This window comes from Neoarius graeffei, chromosome 12, assembly GCF_027579695.1.
Source record: "Neoarius graeffei isolate fNeoGra1 chromosome 12, fNeoGra1.pri, whole genome shotgun sequence".
In the NCBI taxonomy this organism is placed as follows: domain Eukaryota; kingdom Metazoa; phylum Chordata; class Actinopteri; order Siluriformes; family Ariidae; genus Neoarius; species Neoarius graeffei.
The window spans coordinates 53,133,571-53,156,433 of record NC_083580.1 but is presented as its reverse complement, the minus strand read 5'-3'; the positions used below and the strand labels follow the sequence as shown (position 1 = coordinate 53,156,433).

Sequence of the window (22,863 nt, the reverse complement as noted above, 5' to 3'; positions counted from 1 at the left end):
CAGCCAGCCCTGGGTGCGTGACGTCACAGCAGGAACCGGTGCTATAGACCAAAGCCAGACTCGGTAGGCGAGAGTGGCTGCAATGGTCTCATCGTTCGGATTTATTGAAGATTCTTCGGATTCCTCAGATAGAAATACATCTGACTGTGATAATCCTGAAATTGGAGTGTGTGTACATGCTACTGTTATACACGTAGAACCGTATCAGTTCGAACCATCGGAAAGTGAATCCGATAATAACATGTCAGCCACAGAGGCCCCCACCTTACGAAATAAAGCCAGAGAACAAAGCCGTCTAGAGAATTGGATGGAATTGAACTGATAGTCTCATGTGACTCTCATTAAAACAGGATAGGTGTTCTAACTTATACAACATACTGTACATGCACGCATTTTCACTGATAAAACATAAAAGGCTAATTAAATAATCAGATGAACTGACACAATCACATTCTGGGAGCAAATTAAATAATCTTATACCGGTAACTTAAACACACAATACAAGTTACATTTCTTAATCTAAATGCAGGTAAACAACGAGTGTTGTTTTTGTGATGTAATCAAATGAGAGTCAGAGCTTACCCGTCTGTGTTCTCGCTTCTTGAAGGCCGACCTTGTGGCTGATTGTTTCAAAACAATCTGACTTTCAGTTCTTCGTTTATTTGCTTCTTCGACGCAAGAGCGAGATATTGCTGCTCAGGGGCAGAGCAGCCTATCCAGCGGAGATATCTGACAACTGGTCCACTCATTCTCCATTTTCTCCATACTGAGTACTCCGCCATTACTGCTCGGCTCACGCTCCGGGAGAACTGGTGCAACTGAACTTACTTTCCTTTTCTTGTAGGTTTCTTTTCCTTTAATTGTTGGTACTGCACCCTCTTTCAATACAGGCTTATAGCCAACACTCCTCAACAGATCAGAGGGTTTGTACGAGTCTTCAGTAAAATGTGCAGAGCAGAGAGACCACTTCGTCGGCGCCCAATCCATGAATTTCTCGCAAAACGCGTCCAAATCTTTGCAGTTTGAACATTCTTGGGCCATGAATGCAACGTAAATCCACCTTCTGTCGTGTTGCTGCACCCACCAGCAACACATCCATGTGGCACGGCGATAAATTAGCTCAAAATGGAGGATCGGAGTTGCAGTCAGCTCTGTGTTTTAGTATAGCGGAAATGGCGATCAGATCGATAGACTTCCTGCTGTGACATCACAGATGTCAAGGTCATTCACTCAGACTGCTACCTATATAAATCACTTTAATCATAATTACTATATTAGATTTATTGTTAACGCTTAAAACTATTCCTGTGCCATTCTTGAGGTCTCAAGGCATTTATAAACAAAAAGTGAGGCCATGGCTCTGCGTATATGCTTTAAATTCATTATTTCACAGATCAGTGAAAGAAATGTCCCTTTTCACGAAGAATGTAGTTGATCAGCCAAGATCATGTTTGCTGTCTGAAGTTTACGTACAAGAAATAGAAGTTTATATATGTACAAGAAATAGAAGTTTAACATGGTGCACTATGCACTCATCATCCACTTTAACAGGAACGCCTGTACACCTGCACATTCATGCAGTTCTCTAATCAGCCAATCCAGATACAGGTGAAGAGTTTCAAGTTCATGTCCACATCAAATATCGGAATGGGGAAGAAATTCTGATCTCTGTGACTTTAAAGGAGAACTGAAGTCATTTTTAAACTTGCTTTATTTCTTAATTAACGTGTCATTCAATTACATTTTCAGTTTTAGTAACCTTATATCGTGACTCGTATTGGCAACTAATTGCAATTCAATATTACACTTATCGGCCTATTCGGTTTTTAGCCATGTTGAATTTAGTTCGTTTGGTCCACGGCAGGCGTCGCTTATCCGCGTGATCTTCACGAGACTTGTGTGAGACTTTGAAACGTCAAGTGTCAGCCAGGTGTCAGTGCTGCCATTTTGAAAACTGTTTTCCAAACGAAATATTTCACAAAAACGAGTTTAAATGACGATTACTGCCTACTTTATTCAAACTTTCCTGATCACTATCAAAACAAACAAAACTTCCGGCTTGATTACATCAGCATTCGAAAGAGGGCGCGCGCGTCTTTTGACAACGTTGGCAGATGTCAGTCACTTTGATTTCCGCTGTACGTTTTACTTCCGTCCAACGATGTCTCGCGCAGGTCTCAACGAATCTCGTTTACGGCCATCGCTTTGACATACGGACTGATATATTACAGAGCATATTTCAAACACTCATAATTTGCTACAGCAGTGACAGAATAGCTGTCAGAAATGCATTCGTATATTTAATAAAAAGAGAAATATAATTTTGATAATAAAAAATTTGCTTTCGGTTCTCCTTTAACTGCTGCATAGTTGTTGGTGCCAGATGAAATGGTTTGGGCACAGACTCACTGAATCTGGACAGCTGTTGTAACCCATCCACTGCAAGGATTGATATTTTGAGATGCTTTTCTGCTCATCACAGTTGTAAAGAGTGATTGAGTTACTGGAACCTTCCTGTTAGCTCAAACCAATCTGGCCATTTTCCAGACATTTTTAACCAATAAGGTGTTTCCACCCAAAGAAATGTTCATGCAATATTTCTTTTTTTTTTCCTCCCCATTCTATGTAAACTCTAGTAATTGTCGGTGTAACTCCCAGGAGCTCATCAGTATATGAAATACTCAAACCAGCTGTTCTGGTACCAATATCCATTCCACGATCAGTCTTAAAGAGATCATATTTTCTCTCCCTAATTCTGATGTTTGATATGAGCGTTAACTGAAGCTCTTGACCTATATGTGCATGATTTTATGCATTGTGCTGCTTCCACACGATCGGCTGATTTAGATAACTGCACGAGTGTGCAGGTGTTCCTGACAAATTGGGCAGCGAGTGTGTATGGTCAGGTCAGGAGCCGCTGCTGGTGATAAAATGCCTACATCTCTCACACACACTATGATTTCACCTCCTCTAAAATGCAAAATAATAGGATGTGCTGGATCAAGTGCTAATTTATAAGCTGCAGAATAATGATGGTGGAAGCCATATTGTTAAATTAAACCCAATATGTAATTATTAATGAGATAGGATTGTAGATGCACCAGTCTACTAGACTCCTATCAGATTTCAGCACTTGCCACCTCCTCATTCATATATCATTTGTATTAGCTTTTTATAATCGTCTCTTATTTTTATTTTACACTTTATTACAATTGACAACAAAGAAAAAGCACCGTCTGCATCTTCAGTTCACATTTTATATCCATGACTTTTTTTTCCCCAAATAGAGATTTATTTTACAAACAAATTATTTAAAATTGGACTCCAAAATAGTTTTATTAAGCATTAAATTAATATTTTTTCATATTTCAGACTTTTTTTTTTTAAATAAACATTTTTATTAAGATTAGATGGTGGGTTGTAGTTTCCACATTCATAACAACATTTGGAAAATTAAAGAATCCCTTACTATAGCCCCTTTCACATTCGAAAGCTGTTAATGTATCATGTAAAAAAATCATAATGTGGCAAAAGATTATCGTTAATATTACAGGGGATAGATTGTTTCGACTTTTATCATTTTGCTCCCATTCTCACACGGCACCGTTGCAGCATAATAGTGAAAAAGAAACGGTTTTCAGTGTGAGTGCAAATGAGGTATAAGCTTCCATGTCTCCAAAACTTCTACTCAAGAAAAATCTGGCAACCTCAGAGGCGTGAACAACACACTGCATCCATCCATTATCCGTAGCCGCTTATCCTGTGCAGGGTCACAAGCAAGCTGGAGCCTATCCCAGCTGACTATGGGTAAGAGGCGGGGTACACCCTGGACAAGTCGCCAGGTCATCACAGGGCACATGGATACAAACGACCATTCACACTTACATTCACACCTACGGTCAATTTAGAGCCACCAGTTAACCTAACCTGCATGTCTTTGGACTGTGGGGGAAACCGGAGCACCCGGAGGAAACCCGCGCGGACACGGGGAGAACATGCAAACTCCACACAGAAAGGCTCGAACCCAGGACCTTCTTGCTGTGAAGCGACAGTGCTAACCACTACACCACCGTGCCACTCCAACACACTCCACATTTGCCTAATCTGAATGCGGAGCCCAGAAAATCAATTTAAGCAGTCTCCGAAATTGCATAACGTTCCTCACTGATGTAAACACTGATGAAACCTTAGGCCATACATTGCCACAGTCACAGATCTAAAAACTTTTCAGCGCTCCAGTGAGACATAACGTCTCGAGATAAGTGTGTGATGATTTATAAATGGTGGAACAACTGGAGGGTAAAGCCTTTGTTGTTCGGCCTTGGTTTTATTGGCTGAATGACTATATTTAAGGTGAAAAGGGACATTCTGAAGATGTGATTTTTGGTGATAATTGGTGCTGGATTTAACTTGTCCAATTTAGCCTTCACTCCTGTTTTCAAAAAAAAGTGTACAGAGTCAATTGTATTGTCAGTCTGTATTGTATCACTCTTGCTGCTGGTTGTTTTACAGAGGTCCAAGTGATGTGATTGGTGACTGTAAGTTGGTGTTTCTGGATGAAATCTACCAAGTTGAGAAACCTGGAGCTCCTCCTCTTTCTGCCACTGATGGCCAGTTTAAACGTAGGCTATGATGCAAACCCTCAATATTACACCATGTGTCACAGTTGCAAGTAAAACAAAAGATTTATGCCCTCCTCCCCGTGTGTGTGTGTGTGTGTGTGTGTGTGTGTGTGTGTGTGTGTGTGTGTGTGTGTGTAGGTAAGAGTGGGCCAGAGTGTAAGCACTGTAAAGCTGACCCGGATGCCGAGTGTCGGTTCTGTTCGTGTTGTGTGTGTGGGGGGAAACAGGACGCACACATGCAGCTGCTGTGTGATGAGTGTAACATGGCCTTCCATTTGTACTGCCTCAACCCCCCACTGTCCACCATTCCAGAAGACGAAGACTGGTGAGAACACACACACGTACCCAGGTGCATTAATACAGTGTGACCCTGTAGGTTACAGGTGTCAGACTCAAGGCCCATGGACCTAAAACGGCCTGCTGCCTCATTTCACTCAACCTGCGCAACTCTACCAAGATAATACTGAAACACCCTGTAGCACACTACTACTCAACATTTTCACACTGTCTAGAATTCACAGCAGACCTACAGCGTAGCAGCTGCCTGAATACCATGCACCACTGTAGAGCACACATGGGCTCGCACACCACAGTGCTGAAATGATGGTTAAAATCCGCACCTATCCGCTCAGTTTGATGCATGGCAGACCTGCATCTAAAAATTCAGAAACCCATTGGGGGGTTGGCCTTGAGTGTGATTCAGAAAGAGATTCTAAAACCTGAAACGTATCACCCAAGCCCTAATCGTGCATACAGCTGAATAAATAGCTCTTTTTCTTTAAAATGTCCTGTTCAGCTTTCAGAGGCTAGGTTGGTTTTAATCCATAGAAGAGATAATGTATTTTTATTTTTTCGCGGTGCGGTTTCCATCAAATCCTGCGCTCTGATTGGCTGGCGAGCGGGTCCGTATCCTACGGTACGGACCCCGGTTATGGACCTCTGGCGACTCGCTTGTTCACAACAACAACAAACATAGTAGAATTTTTTGTCAACATTTATCTTTTTTTTTTTTTTTTAAGATTTATTTATAAGATTTTTATCAAAAATCTTATACATTTTTGCCAGCATTTCTCAGGAAAATAGCATTAATTCTACAGCATGGATAGCGATAATTCCAGTGTTCACAGCGAAAGCGAGTTTTACTACCCTGAGGAAGAAGAAATAAAAGAAAACTTTTCAGGAGAAAGCTAAAAACCTCTAACTTGCTAACGCTGAGCAAAAACAGCTGAATCCTGAATGACTCCTATTTGTATAAATAGGGGACTACATAGGCGGCAAAATGTAGTTTTTTTCCTGCCATGGAAGTGCACTTGTATACCGAGGAGGAAGCCATTTGCATTACAGCCGTGAATGGGGATTCAAAATAGCATTAATTTTACAGCATGGATAGCGATAACGACAGTGTTCACAGCGAAAGCGAGTTTTACTACCCTGAGGAAGAAGAAATAAAAGAAAACATTTCAGGAGAAAGCTAAAAACCTCTAACTTGCTAACGCCGAGCAAAAACATGGCTGAATACATAACCTAACAGTACACTTTTATTTACATATTGTTTTCATCATCGACATTTCTATCTCACTTCACTGTCGCTGATTGAATGTTTAAATATTTTTATTGTTTCATTTTCCCTCCTTTTCCATGTTAAATGACGTGACCTTGTGCGTTACACAAAGCCCATCATTAAACCTTTTAACGTCAACACTGCTGTTTACAATTATCTACGCCTGTTTTTGTGTGTGTGCGCGTGCGTGCATGTAGGTACTGCCCCACTTGTAAGAATGACACCACTGAAGTGGTTAAAGCAGGTGAAAGGCTGAAAGAAAGTAAGAAGAGGGCCAAGATGCCTTCAGCAACCAATGGGAGCCAGCGAGACTGGGGAAAGGTGAAAATACACACGTGTATACACCACACACACACACACACACACACACACACACACACAATGTGCATATGTTACATAAAGGCACAAAATACACAAACTAAAAGTCCTCTGACTGCAAATATAATGCATCAGCAGACGTGTGATGCTTTAGTTTTACACAGGAGCTATGAGACTAATGTAGTACTAACAAATAATAGAAGCTTATAGGTTTCAATACAACAGCACTTTTTATACAACAGATTAAGTTTTTATTTATGAAATTTTAACCTGTGTGTGTGAGAGCGAGAGAGAGAGAGAGAGAGAACTGCTTAATATTGCATAAGCAGTGTAGGTGACCATGTGACTGATTTAAGCCAGTGAACACAAAACAAATCTGTTACATAAGAAAGATGGAGTTTAATGGGGGAGGCGATACATCTGTGGTGTTAGGAATTTGAATTGTCTCCGTTCCATGGTCGGTCATGCCATATGATCAGACATCTACCTCTTCTCATCCTTTTTGTGTCTGGCTGCAATTCCCCAAACATTTCACACCCCTTCCCGCTGGTCTTGCCCTTAATACACACTACAGCAGTTTTTTTTGTTTGTTTGTTTGTTTTTTCCCTCGACTGCGCAACTATGCTGAAAACACTTTACCGCTTTAAACACACTACCTCTGAACACGTTCCTAAATTTATCATACATGACGACCACCAGATGCACAGAAGATTTTCTCCAAAGGCTTGTGTGGTGTAAATGGTTCATTAATACTATGATGCAGTGAAACGGTGATATTTTTAAATCAGGTCATCATACCATGAAATATATAAACCATAACACCCCTATTAGGAAACGCTACATGAGTTAGTCTCTTTGAAATCACTACATGAGGATTTGATGCTGTTGCTATTCTTGTACCATAATTCAAGACCATTTTTGGACTTTTAGAAGTATGTGAAAGAACGGTTGTGTTTTTAACACTGCGTGATGCTATTATAATACATTTAGTTGTAATGTTCAGCTTTGAGCAGGGATGAGAGTTTTCCGCTTTTTCTGAGCAAAAATCGATATTATTCCAAATCCGTTGAGATTTTTTTTCATTGAGGGGGGTTGGGGTATGTTCCTTCGTGATACTCAAGCGTACGACGATGTTACATGTTTACATTTTCGCCATCTTTAGTCTCGCTAAGTCTCGCGGTAGAATACGTGTTATCTACAATGTAATTGGCCAAAACATCGCTAGCGAGAGCATGATAGCCAATCATAACAGTTCTTACAAGAGTGTGGGAGAGAACAAAAGCCAATCATAACAGTTCTTACAAAAGTACCTGCATCTGTTCTATTTTATCGAAACTTGCACATGTTCATCGTCACTGCGCTTCAAAAATACGTGTCTCTTTCGTATCGGCTTTTTTACTCAAAATGCCGAATACAATTGACAAGCGAGACAAAGCGAAGGTACGTGAAATCGATGCTGGTATAAAAAACAGAGAGAGGACTGACAAGCTTTTGTCTTTGGCCAAAAGGCTGAAGAAGTCGTCAAAATGATTAAATGAAAATGAGAAGTGACTGAACTATAAATAATTGTATAAAGTGTACATAGACATTATCCCATAAACTTAGCATTCGTTTGATTTAATACATTGAACATGTATATGATGGTCAGTAAATCTGAATTAATGCTGACAGTTTTGAAAACTTAAATATTTCAAAAGACTTTGAAATCATATGCAACTAATGAGGACATAGGGTGACTGACCTTTTCTCCCTAAGAAATTTTATTTAATATATGAACATTTTGATAATTAATAAAACTTACGTTTAATGTGAATTTAGTTTGTCATTTTTGTTGATCATAAATTATAACCATACCCTTGAATGTAGAATGTGATTTTATTTTGAATTCAAACAATACTCCTATTGATTTGAAACATATTTTCATGTAAATATATAAAAAAACAACAGATTTTTTATCTACTACAGCTCAGATTGCAGGAAAAGTGGTTTGTAAGGCCTTATTTTTCAAAATTTTCTTGGGGGGGGTATCCCTCCCAGACCCCCGGCTTCGGGCGCCATCTTGTTTTCTGCTTTTTTGGTGACCACCCACTCTCATCCCTGTTTGAGTATAGTGTCGGGGCAATTTGAGGAGTAAGCTGGTTTGGTTACACAGACCTGCACACCAGTCCTAAATCTCGCTGTTAGGATTTCTGCTTTATGTTACCTCTTCTGCCAATCACGTAGAGCTTCTCGTACCCGTCTCTTTCATGAGGAGTGATGAAAGAAACCAATAACCGCTTTCAAACCGAACAAAGCCAAGCTTATTTATTTTAGCAAGATTTCACAAATATCCCACAACTGAAATAGCCAGCCAGCCTAGATGTAAATATTTATTCCCCAAACTAAACAAGTTAGCTAATATTTACCAATGCTGTCTGGACTACTAAATAGAGAAGAAGGGAAAAAAACCCTCTACAATGGTGCAGTGATGGTGTGTTTTAAACTAGACGGCTAGTGCCAGCACTGAGTGAATGAATATGCAGTGAGTCATAACAGGGAAACACTTCCTGTGCTCCTCGTTAGTGCTGTGGCTAAGAGAAAGCAGCAGGGGGGGATTAGTATGTGTGTGAACAGTGGCATTAGACAGTATGTCTGTGTGTGTTTTGTGTGTATTTTCACGTGACATCTCATTGAGTCATATCCTCTTATGTAGCTCAGGCCGAGATCAGTCACAGAACAAAATGCTGTTACTGGAAACACCAGAATACACATACACACATTCATTAGTTCCTGGAAACACACAACCAATGCTAATTAAAAACACCAACATTAGAGCTCAGAGTAGTGAACTCTGACCTGGTTAGCAACAGGCACGTGCTGATTATTCGATACGGGATACACTATACATCCCCAACACACAGAGCCATTTTTACGGATACATCACAATATCATTAAGCGTGTCGTTAAGAAGCCGGCTACCTAGATAGGGAGCATCTCTTGTTGGCGTTTCTGCTCCTCTAATAATATTGATAAGGACCACCATCATGAGCTTGGACGGATTTTAATGCAGTGGTGTGTTTTTTTTCCCTGAGATGGAAAAACGCAGAGTGGGGGGGGGAATACAGATTTAATACGGACATGTTTGTATGCATGTTCCAGCCTTTAAGAAGATAAGTGGCGAGCTTTTTATTTTGCTTTTCAACATTCTCCCATTTTTGTGTTATGAAAGACTACATGTTTATCTGGGCTGGGATTTGTTGCCACTTTTAACAAATATTCCAGTATTCTTAGTAATTCATCTCATTTATCCTGAGATTTGACACGTGATTTGTACAGAGTGCCTGTATGTTTGGATTTTTTTTTTTTTCCCTTTTGTAATCAATACCAATACAGATGTTGGTATGAGTAAATGAATTTGTATTAACCAATCAGCAAGAACATGGAACATTTTTATTTAGCTCTGTTTGTTTGCCCTGTTTAAATATGACTGTAATATAAGTGTGTGAATTGTAGGGAATGGCGTGTGTGGGTCGTACTAAAGAATGCACCATTGTTCCATCCAATCACTACGGTCCAGTTCCTGGAATTCCTGTGGGAACCACCTGGAAGTTTCGTGTGCAGGTGAGGACATGGTGTGAGGAGACTTGGAGCTTTTTTTTTTTTTTTGTTAAATATCAGTTCAGGTATGACTATAGTTCAAGCTTTTTATAATTATTTATGCTGTTATTGTGTCCGTACTGTCCATTAACACACCCTGGGCTTTTTTTTGTGGTAAAATTCTGTCGTGCCTTTCGGCGCTGGTGCTTTAGGTGAGTGAGGCGGGGGTGCACAGGCCACACGTGGGTGGGATTCATGGACGCAGTAATGACGGCTCCTATTCGCTGGTGCTGGCCGGAGGATTTGAAGACGAAGTGGTGAGTTTCACTGAGACTCCATTACGTTGTACACACACACACCTTCTCTCTGCCTCTCTCTCGCACACAAACTACATCGCTGTCTTTTTCTTTTCACTTCTTCTTCGCTCCCTCTCTCGTTCTGCTTCTTGCTCTCAATTAGTAGCTTTTTCTGCTCCCTTCCCCACCACGTCTACTGATTGTCCCATTGCTCTTGTATGAGTTCTAGTTTAGGAATGTACTAGACACTCCCTCCCCCCCTCGCTTTCCTGATTGAAATTCTCCGCTTCATTTGTAGTGAGTAAAGAAGGATCTTGAAGATTGAATTTCGTCTTCTCATGTTCACATCTCACGCTCGACTGCTGGGTTTAATAAGGAACTTTATGAAGCAGAAATCGGCACCTTCGACCAGATCGGCACACTGGATAATACAACTTCACACAGCTCTGCAGATCTTTTGAGCACTTTCACAACAGCTGACCTAGGATCAGCTTACTATGGTTCCTGGAGAAATACGAAGCATTTTAATGTGCCGGCCATTTTTATTCTACGTAATACGTGTACTTCCTCTAAATCGGCACTTTAGAGCCCCCTGGTGGTGTAGTCTTAGTTAGTGTTCGTCATCTTTCTTTGTCCGATTACTGACACTACGATAACGCTAACTTCCTGTATTACCATGTGTGTCAGTGTGACATTAGCACTAAGCTAACAGTAGTGTAGCCTTCATAGCTGCTGGAGCGTCATGGTTATTGTAAACACATTGACAAGTAAGCATTAAAACAAATGCAGTGATTTTATAATAAATATTGTGGTCACTTCACTGTGTAAGAGACAGCACTTGAAAGGCAAACAGTACTGCTGTCAGTTCAGCAACGAGTGTTATTGTGTTCACTCATACAAAAGTCAAACATTAGTAGTAAGATCACCAGCGTTCTCTAAAAAATCTGAAATAGCCGGCTTAAAAAAAAAAAAGTAGTAGGTGGCTGATGTGCTAAAGCTAGGGGAAAATTTGAAATTTACATGCCTTCTGGTGCATTCTCAGCTAATAAATTACTAACCATCTCATCTCATCTCATTATCTCTAGCCGCTTTATCCTTCTACAGGGTCGCAGGCAAGCTGGAGCCTATCCCAGCTGACTACGGGCGAAAGGCGGGGTACACCCTGGACAAGTCGCCAGGTCATCACAGGGCTGACACATAGACACAGACAACCATTCACACTCTCATTCACACCTACGGTCAATTTAGAGTCACCAGTTAACCTAACCTGCATGTCTTTGGACTGTGGGGGAAACCGGAGCACCCGGAGGAAACCCACGCGGACACGGGGAGAACATGCAAACTCCACACAGAAAGGCCCTCGCCGGCCCCGGGGCTCGAACCCAGGACCTTCTTGCTGTGAGGCGACAGTGCTAACCACTACACCACCGTGCCGCCATTACTAACCATTTCCCTGTAAAATACTTGCAAAATATGTCTGAAATTTTCCTCCAGATGTTTGCATGCTTGGCTTTCTCAGTTACCCTCTGTAGTATGCTGCCTGGCTCTGTAACATAATTATATGGTGTAACACAACTACATACACTACGGCGTGGTCCGACTCAGCCAATCGGAGCGTGAGAATCGATCAACAAATATGGCGTCGCTTCCGGTCATGACCCTAATCGAAGGCAATTTTGTGGTGAAATAATTGGATTTGCAGCAAATTATGGGCAGCAGAGATGATCTAAATCGCTTGAACATTGAAAGGGTTGAACATTGAATCCTACATACTGTATGTCCTTAACGTTTCCTTTGACCTTTTTGTTTTAGGATCGGGGAGATGAGTTCACATACACAGGCAGTGGAGGTCGCGACCTTTCAGGAAACAAGCGGATCGGAGAACACTCGTTTGACCAGACTCTAACACACATGAACAGGTGCAACCTTTCAGTTATGTTTTTGGGTCAAAATAACCTTTTTTTTTTAATAAACAAGGCTTGACATTCACGGTAGTCCGACTGTCCGAGACAACCAAATGTTTGGTCCAGACAAGTCAAATCTGCATCTGCCTGTCCGACGAGAAAAGTTGAATATTTGTTGAAAACCACCATTTTTATAGTAATTATTCAAGAGTTACATCAATAACGTTCCAACAAAACTAGTTCGATCACATCAGTGATCTGGCCGTTTTACTGTTTACGAAATTCCTGGGAAGCCGAGTACAGCAGGTGCGTGTGTAATAATAAGCACGTTGTAATATCTAATTATAGATTATTAGACTCTGAATTCATCAAAATTGGAGAAATGGCAATCAAATACCTCAATAAAATAAATATCTGTGATGAAGCTTCATTTCATTCAGACATTTTTTTTTCTTTTTTTTTTTTGTATGGTACACATTAACCATCACAAATATTGTCAAATATTTCACGTGAATTTTACAACAGTGCCGAACTCACTCAGTTTGTTTTCATTCACAATGTGATTCTGTCACCCTTATCATGGCCAACTTGTTTTCTTTCGGTTTTGTTTCGTCAAAAGAAAGTGAAAAAGATGACAATCCCAACTCTTAAAACTGCAGATCAGGTAATGGGTTATAACAACGCATGCACCATAATGGGGCATTGGATAGTTTTTGTTTATTGCTCCAGTTAAAGTTTGAGTGTTATTGAAAAATTATAAATCATTAAAGCATAATGATTATCATAACTATACCTGCTTTTTGATAAACTTTCTTAACCACTTTCCTTTCACTGAACTAGTAAATACATAGTAATAAAAAGTTTATGGTCAGGACAAGTGAAAAATCTTGCTGCTTGTCCGACTGGACAACTGGATTAAAAAGTTAACATCAAGCCCTGATAAAAAAAAAAAAAATGTAAAAGGTTTTCCCCCACTATAAAGAATTTCAAGGAGAAGAAGTGGAAGTTGTAAGATGTGTTTGCAATGTTTTATTTTTCTGAAGATTGAAATCTGTTTTACAAATTGAGACATTTAAGCCTTTGTATAAGTCTTACACTGTCTAAAAATTGAATTTACATGATCTTACTTTTTAGGTTACAAGAACTGATTTCTGCACTGGGTAAATATTAGTAAATATACCATGCAAAATAACTGCACTAAGCATCAGCTTATTATAAACATTTAGTCTATGACCACTTAATTCTTCAGTTTTTTTGCTACAGTGAAATTTTCACTCCAATACTCAGTTCTTCAAACCTTAAATTTGAATATAAAACCGACAAAAGGATTTCGTTTTGCTGCAATATGACAATATATATATATATATATATATATATATATATATATATATGTATGTGTATGTATATATATATATATATATATATATATATATATATATATAGTGTTATTTACCAGCTGGGAGGTCCATATCGTGAAATACCGTGACCGAGGTCTTGAAAGTACTGAGCGAGGCCTTCTGGGCCGAGGTCAGTATTCAAGGCCGAGGTCACGGCATTTCACCATACAGACCGACCTTAAGCTGGTAAATAATATATTTATTTTTTTCTTAACCAAATTCTAACAGAAAACAAGAGCGCCCGAAAGGGAAAACTGAGCCGAGCCGCCATTTTGAATCCTCATTCACGGCTGTAATGCAAATTGCTTCCTCCTCGGTATACAAGTGCACTTCCATGGCAGGAAAAAAAACTACATTTTGCCGCCTGTGTAGTGCCCTATTTATACAAATAGGAGTCATTCAGGATTCAGCCATGTTTTTGCTCGGCGTTAGCAAATTACAGGTTTTATCTTTCTCCTGAAATGTTTTCTTTTATTTCTTCTTCCTCAGGGTAGTAAAACTCACTTTCGCTGTGAAGACTGTCGTTATCACTATCCATGCTGTAGAATTAATGCTATTCTCCTGAGAAATGCTGGCAAAAATTTATAAGATTTTTGATAATCTTATAAATAAATCTTAGATAAATGTTGACAAAAAATGCTACTATGTTTGTTGTTGTGAACGACGAGTCGCCAGAGGTCCGTAACTGCTCGCCAGCCAATCAGAGCGCAGGATTTGGACCGCGAAAAAAATAAATGGCTTTATTTTAACTTGTAGAGATTATGGGCTAAATGATATAAACTACACACGAAAAGATTATTGGTGTATTTCAGAACAAATATGCTTTAGGATCTAACAGCTTCCCATTATTAGGACCAATGTCCATCGTAAACAATCATGTAACGCTTCCCTTTATTGCTATTTAGTGAATTTGTGCAGACTAAGCAAGCAGACATTTTGGTGTTTGTGAAGTTTTTTAATTTTGTTTGTGAGAATCTGCATACAGACGTGACGCATTTGTGTATCCGAAGTGTATTGTGAGGAATCTTCTGTCCAATCCACACTGCTTGTAATTTAATTGTGTTCCACAAGCACTGGCAGGGATTTTTTTTTTTTATTTGACCTTTAAACTTGACCATTGACTTCTCAGGGCACTTGCTCTGAACTGTGATGCCCCTCTAAATGATAAAGATGGGGCGGAGTCTCGTAATTGGAGGGCGGGGAAACCAGTGAGAGTGATCCGTAGCTCAAAAGGCAGACGAATCAGCAAGTATGCACCAGAAGAAGGAAACCGCTATGACGGAATCTATAAGGTAAGAAAACACATGTGCACCTGCCATGTTTCTCACTCATTGGCGGGGGATTTAAAATTTTGCTAGTCGTGTTGCACTACGTCCCAGTTAAAACACATTTTAGTAATTGCTTGTTAGCTTGACAAAGGTCAATCTGTGTCTTTTGTCCAATTAGGAATAATTTGTATGGCAAGCTGTGCTCACAATAGATCCTGGTCTCCTACTCAGGAACTGAAATTGGCACTAGTTCCTCTGGTGGAAAGATAGCTCATTATCTGACTCGGTTATACACATTTTTTGGTTTTACTCACCAGGGCTTTGTCTCTCCGTCCCTCAGGTAGTCAAATACTGGCCTGAAATTGGAAAGTGTGGCTTTTTGGTGTGGCGTTACCTGCTGAGACGTGATGATGTGGAACCTGCACCGTGGACACCTGAGGGACTTGAGCGCAGCAAAAAACTTGGACTGAAAGTGCAGGTGAGGGCATGGGACACACAGCACTGTCTATACAACACATACACACACACCTTTATTATGTACATTATACATCTCTTTCTCTCTCTCAGTACCCTCCTGGTTATTTGGAGGCAATGGCCAATAAGAGCAGGAAGGAGGCAAGTGTGAGAGGGGGAAGGGGCGGAGCGCCACGTGGTAAACGACATGGAGGAAGAGGAAGACCAAGATGCGGACGGCCACCAAAGAGGGTAAAGGAAGAAGAAGAAGAAGAAGAGGAAGAGAGAGGAGGGGACGAACCTGCAGAGCATGAGGATGAAGAGACACAGAAGAATGGAGAAGAGGACTCTCAGAAAGACACAAGTCAGTGTGTGAGATACAGAGAGACAGGCATCCCAGGGTGCTTCAGTTAATCAACCAATCATTTGGCAGTACTTTAAATAGCGAGCTGATGTTAATTTACTGTGTGTGTGTGTGTGTGTACAGTGTGTAAGGAGCAGCAGGAGCCCAAAGCGAAGCGGCTAAAGGAAGTAGAGGCATTTGTGTTATCAGAGCAGCAGCGTTCACTTATACAGGAGGATCATGGGAACAAGAAAGTGTGGGATGAAGCTCTGGGCTTCCTTACTGAGGGACCGGTATACATACATACACACACACACACACACACACACACACACACACACACACACACACACACACACACACAGAGGTAATTAAGCTGTACTTATTTTTGATCACACATTACTTCCTACTTTTCCTGCAGAACTTCCTGCGTAAGGTAGAGCAGATCTTCATGTGTGTGTGCTGCCAGGAGCTCGCTTACCAGCCTGTCACCACACCCTGCCAACACAACGTCTGCAAGGTGTGTGTGTGTTTGTGTAGTTTTATTTTGGTTTAAAATTTCAATTGGAATTATTTTAACTTCTTCAGTTGACAAATGTAGCAAAATGAAAATAACGCTGGGTATTCGTTATTGTTTTCGGAAATGGCCGTTCGTTATTTAGTGTGATGTATTTCAGTGGTCCACGATAACCGGCTGTAGATTGAGGGGTCGCAGAAACATGACCATATTATTGGTTAATATTTTCTGATTGTGCATCTCATGTTATTTTGCATTTCAATGATTCTGCTGTTTCACCAGGAAATTTCTTTACACACAAAATTCTTAATGAACCACGTGAATGATCTCGCACTGCTGTTGTGTTGTGATTTATAGACCTGCTTACACCGATCGTTCAGGGCTGAAGTGTTCAGCTGCCCAGCATGTCGCTACGATTTGGGGAAAGATTACATCATGGTGCTGAATAAAAACCTGCAGCAGCTCCTGGACCAGTTTTTTCCTGGATACAGCAAGGGACGATGAGACGTCACTGGAGACACGGACAGAAATAATCTCCATCCAGCTCAATGGCACTTACACACATATACATACACACACACACACACACACACAATTGGTGCATTAAATCCTACACCCAACACAATAACATGCAAAGCGCACACACAAAATCAGTGCACTAACTTCTAGACCCAACACAATATCATACAAAGCGCGCACACACACACACACACACACACACACACGTTTCATGTAGATGTTTCTTTCATTAACACCAGCTAGATACTTGTATCCCAAGGACACCCAGGTCATCACCATGACCACGACCTCTGCTGGTTGTGCGTGAGTTATTCCTCCTTACAATTCACTCAACTGAAGGACACACACACACACACAAAAACACACAAACCCATTCTCTTCAAAGGAGCAGCAGAAAACTAGCGAAGGCTCATTCAGTTCAACAGATCTGTTGAGGACGGGCTAATGCTAATCAAGTGCTAAGTGTCGCTAACAGGGGAAAAATGGCTCACAAAAATGATAGCTTAACCAAACAGTGATAACCCGGCATCAAAGAATCAATGTTAGTGGTGGTTAGTAAGAGTGGAATATCCAGATGGGTTTAATTTACAATTAGGGCAGTTGTGTAATTCAGTGTCCAGTTGTTCTCCGTTAATCACAGCCAGCTAGATAGCTATACACCAGATTACTTTGAAGAATTACAGTTAGATTAATTGCCTTTTGGTTTTGGGATGGCTAAATATCTCCAGCTAGCTGGCTAGCTAACCCTCATACTTGTAGTGTCTTGTGTCTAAAATTTCGATTTTTATATTTCAGCAAATCAGTTTGTTAATCTCGATTATCTTTCACTCAAATTGCATGCATTAGCATACTGATTAACATAATACTGCATACGTTACGTAATAATATAATGGCCAAACAGCATACTGTATGAAAATTATCTGTATGATGGCTGTATATGTTGGAATACACTCGCCAGTCGTGAGCGACTGTGAGCTCGTATACAAAAGACGGCAGATAGCGCTTTCCTCTGAGTGTGTCACAATGCCCTGTGCAGCACGAGTTCAAAAAGCTGCAGCGGCTGGTTTCATGTCTCAGAGGAAGCATGTGTTTGTCCTCACCCTCCCTGGTTGGTAGCTGTCATGTGACAGGAAAGAGGTGGCTGGTGGGAGGAAATGGTAGATAACCAAACTGAAAATGAGGAAAAATCCCCCTAAAAAATCTGATGATCTTAGTGTTAGTTTGTGTTTGTATGCTAGCTAGCTGAAAATATTTCACTCATTCAGTTTATTGCTTTATGTTTTGTACTTAATCTGAGCCTTGGTTTGGTTTCTCTAAAACATTTCTTCCGATGCTCTTCTTTAAGTCTGAAAAAGACTTGCACATTAGCGCGTACAAGTAATTAGCCTGATAGCTAATATATTCATGGTATGATTACTGTAAAACTCAATATCGCAGTTTTGGGCATATGCCAGTATAAATTATCAATATTCTGGATCACATCCGATGATTATTGCATTACTTGTTAATGGGCTTGTTCGCTAGCTAGCTTTGTTTTGGGATAGCTAAACATCTACAGCTAGCTGGCTAGCTAATGCGCTAATAGGATATCAGTTATCACTTACTTATTTTGTGTTCCACAATAAATCTCAATTTTATTTGTTTAGCCTAAAAGCTGTTCCTGATTTTCTTCTTCACATCATTAGACAAACCTGAACGCGTTGTCGCTTAATTAGCTTTGTAGTTAATCAATTCAATCCATGATAGCCATACAAGCCAAAATTGTTGTTCTTTGTATATCATTGTATAAGTTGATGGATCTCATCCAAGAATGAGGAGAATGTGAGTGTTAATCGTTTCGTTTGGCAAATGTTAATCATTTACAGCTAGCTAGGAACACTGTAGTGGCTCGCTAGCAGCTCTTCAGTCAAATGTCCTGCAACTAAGCTAATGCTGCTAAATATTACACCAATGTCAGGAAAGCGTGAGTTCAAGTTTCTAGCAACATTTGGCAACTGGAAATATTTATATGATTCTTGTGAATATTATATTACATCAATATATAATAAGATTTCACAGCACAGCCTCTCAGCCTGAGTTAGCCAGTCAGCACACTAATATTAGCAGCTTAGCTTGCGTTCCTTGTTGCTGGGTTAATAATGTTTGGTTAAAGGAAATATTGCTACCACCAGGTACTGTTTATATTTAATCAGTTTTCTAAACTTGAAAGAAAAAAAATCCACAAACATGATGCAAGTCCAGAATGGTGATTTCTGATTGGCTGAGAGCACTAGGACTCAGTATCAGGCATTCGGCGTAAGGAGATGACAGTTTTACCTTTGGCATGAAGTAAATACAGAGAGAATTTGTCACACAGGTAGACTCTAGATCTCGGTCAATATTCAGTTCTCAAACAAAAGGGATTCAACCGAATGGATAGCAGATAAAATATACAGTAATTGGTGAAGTGCAGTGGCTGAACTGGAGTTAAATTCAATCGATAGTAAAAGATGATTTACAGGTTTGAAGCTTGGTGTTTGCTGAAAAACGTAGCTCATACCCCAAACTGTCCAATCAGCACCCAACAACTGTGGTGTATTTCAGCTTTTTTTCACTTTTTCTTTTTTCTTTCCCCCCCTATTGCAGACCTGCCAACCTTCATTCATTTTGCATAGGAGTGACCCGTTGTAACTTCGGAGTATGTGAGTCGTCATTCACTTGTACGCCAGTAAAAATGGCAGATGAGCTTAACATATGAATCCGAAATGACTGACAGTTACAGGGGTGTTTTAAATTCAAATATTAATTGACTTTCTGGAAGCCCCGCCCCCTTTTCCCATCTCACTTTAGTAAACTTTTGGTTCATCTTCACATCAGCAGTTCTCCTGCTGATGCGGCTCCCTCACTTTGGAGAACGTTTTGCATTCATGAATGGGAAATAAAATCTATCATGGTATACTCTATTTCCAACATTACACGACTATATTTATGAGGGATGTCGCCGAAAAGTTTTCAGCCAAAAGAATTTTTTTTAAAAAAGGCCTAAAATTTAATATTTTTTTTGGGGGGGGGGTTAAATGGATTTCTCATCCTTGAAGACTTAACACATGATCGTAATTCAGTTCCAGTCATTTTATTTGTATAGCACTTTTAACAGTAGATATTGTCACAAAGCAGCGTCAATTCCAGATATACATTTTAAATGTATAAATTTATCCCTAATGAGCAAGCCAGAGGCGATGATGGGGAGGAAAACCTCCCTGAGATGACATTAGGGAGAACCCTTGATCAGAACCAGACTCCACCTACTGTAACACATATTTAATAGTAATAATAATTCAAAAGTGATTATAAACACTGTGTTCAAACGGCATGGTTAAGCCTGCCACTGTAAACAGATTGCCAGGGTTTTACAGTAACTACCAGGCACTTGGGGGAAGGAAAGTTTATATGCACGCTTTCTGATTTAATGGGTTACTTGCACGAACACACTTCCGCGTTATAGCTCAAACAGCACTTCTGCTTCCGGCTCGTCCGTTATAATGGCAATGCCACCATTTTACACCTATGACGTCCATCATATATGTAAGAACACTTACGGAGCTCCTGTTAGTAAGCTAGAGAAAGGTGTCAGACTGCTTCTTCATACTTTAACTATGAAGATAATAAAATACCTATTAATAGAAATCAACACAAACTGTTAGTGCAATATTGACTTTCTTGAAAGATTAAAAAAAAAAAGTTGGATGATGTTGTCTTGTTTGTTGTACTGCCAAATGTAAACAGTCCTTCCAGAGACACAAGATTCATGCTGTTTCAAAAGGGAAATATGTCATAGCCTTGAGTGCAAGTAGCCTATTCCTGTTTGTAATTTGTTCCTTCCTTTTCCTACAGTAGGAAGAAAGAAAGAACATGTGTAAATTTTTCTATTGTCCATATCTTAACTATAACATACGGCAGCTCCCCAACACACACACGCGCGCACACACACACACCTGCACCTGGTGTTTACCGAAAAACCCGTTATGTACTCACACTCCAGTTTCTACTTTAAACAAGTGATTTGTAAAAAGATGGTATTGAAAATGTGTTGAGTTTTTACCCTGCAGGGTTTATGCATTATTCCTCTTTGGGGTTGGCAGGACTGCAATTGATTGATTAGTGAGATTAAGCTACATTCAGTTCAGATGTATTATAAGAGTGATCGAATAGATCCAAGACATGAAGACAAATTGAATTCAAGGCACCACTTTGGGATTATGAGCCATTCAAAATCTGATCAAGATCAGATTTTTTTGCCCTGTTTGTCAACATCACAAAAACTGTCTGTTTTTATTTACACAAGTCCAGAGAGGTTATGCAGTATTATTACTTTTCTTTCCAGATCAAATAATAAGGTTTGTTAATGCAAACTGATTTAAAAAAAAAACCAAAAAAAAAACATGTAAAGCTAACAGCTAGCTGTGTTACTAATCGCATTTGAGACCTTTAATCATTTTTTAATAATTTGTAATGATCATAATTTTTTTTAAATATGAACATTTGTATGAAGTTATTTTATTACTTGTGAAATGTACTGTAAAAACATTTTTATGAATTGAAAATTCATTATCATATTAGAAACCTCTCTAATTGCAATTTCACCATTACATGTCTATTTACGTTTTATGCTTTTATTACATTCAGATTACAATTACAAGGCACACTTGATCCACTTGCACAATACATAGACAACCGAAAGTCTCTAGCTGAAGTTTTTGACAAAGAGAGCACCAGGGAGCTAATGCGGCCAAAGCCAAAATATTCTGTGACCTCTATAAGTAAAACATGCACAAAAAGTACACATTCACAAACTGACGATAGAGTTGTGATTCATAAACTAACATCATTACTTTAAACATGAAATAAACTTGAGGTTTTGTTGATTTGACTTGTTACTTTAAGATAATGATTAACAAAAGGACTAATGCATAGCCTCCCTGGACTTCTGTAATTCTGTCGGTCTTTTGTTTTTCAACAAGACTTTTGACAGTTTAAATACCGTTAAAACTGTAGTCACAGGTCCAGCATTGTCAGGAAGAACTTCATGGTCCTAATGAGTGACAGGCGTCACGGAGTCATCAGGGGCGGAGCTTAAGTGAAATCTGATCAGCCAGTTGCAGACTCGGTCTAATCACCACTTGCCTTTTTTTTTTTTAATTCCTTTTCAACTCAGCAAAGCGTTAGCATCAACTACTGGTCTTATTTTACAATATAGTACAGTAGCCTAATAGCTTAACATTAGCTATGAAACAGCAGTGCTTATTTTGCTCGGATTAGCACAGTCCTGCATTTATGTAGCTGGTTAGTTTACCAGATGCTGGAGAACTGTTATGTTTTGTAATAAAAAAGAAAAAGTTTATGACTGGCTGATCAAACGTAACTTATGCTATGCCTCTGTTGTCGTAGAGATACCTGACACTGCAAAACCAGGATTTGAGCCCGTTTCTTTTCTTCTCATTTACATGTTTGCTCCTCAATCATCTGTCCTTTTCATGGAGGGAGAGAGCATGTGATTTTTAAGTTTTGGTTGTTGTTGTTTTGTTTTTTTTTCCTTTTATCTTTATTTGAATGAGTTAACTGATTAAAATGCTTCATGAACTGTTATACTGTCTTTGCAGCTAACTGTGATTTTGCAAACCGCTTTTCTTTTTTTTTCCTTGGAAAAATATTTTTAATTATCCCCCACAATAGTCAGTAGTGCTAATAAATTCCTTTTTTGTGAGTTTCACTCTCTCTCATTGGTTCTTCTCTGATTCTAGTTCACGTTCTGCTGCTTTGCTTTTCTGCCTTCCATGTCTGTTCTGTTTCACAGCACATATTGAAGGAGAAATTTTTTTAAACAATATAAAACAGTCGATGTGTTACTCTCACGGGCGCTGATCATGCCGTTTTTTCTAGTGTTTAATCCCTTGTTTATGTTCATCATCAGCTCTGTTGATGTGGCAAACACTTACCTGATGACGCACAACCTGCCTCAGCAGCAACATGGCTTCATATTGTGATCCCAAATTTTATACATGGTATTATACTTGATATGTACCTATTAAATATTTTGATTTCAGAAATAA

At 39.6% G+C, this 22,863-nt stretch overlaps 1 protein-coding gene across 1 annotated transcript in view; it reads left to right on the top strand.

Moving 5' to 3' along the window:
• Window positions 1-22,863, top strand: part of LOC132895418 (E3 ubiquitin-protein ligase UHRF2-like) — an 88,319-nt gene extending 65,456 nt beyond the window's left edge. Inside the window, exons 5-16 of the mRNA XM_060936010.1 lie at window positions 4,513-4,622; window positions 4,761-4,947; window positions 6,381-6,504; window positions 9,994-10,101; window positions 10,290-10,394; window positions 12,186-12,292; window positions 14,804-14,966; window positions 15,283-15,420; window positions 15,510-15,759; window positions 15,883-16,031; window positions 16,160-16,258; window positions 16,613-22,863. Of these exons, the coding sequence (XP_060791993.1) occupies window positions 4,513-4,622; window positions 4,761-4,947; window positions 6,381-6,504; window positions 9,994-10,101; window positions 10,290-10,394; window positions 12,186-12,292; window positions 14,804-14,966; window positions 15,283-15,420; window positions 15,510-15,759; window positions 15,883-16,031; window positions 16,160-16,258; window positions 16,613-16,759 (1,687 nt within the window). The 3' untranslated portion in view covers window positions 16,760-22,863. The remainder of the gene's footprint in view (window positions 1-4,512; window positions 4,623-4,760; window positions 4,948-6,380; window positions 6,505-9,993; window positions 10,102-10,289; window positions 10,395-12,185; window positions 12,293-14,803; window positions 14,967-15,282; window positions 15,421-15,509; window positions 15,760-15,882; window positions 16,032-16,159; window positions 16,259-16,612) is intronic.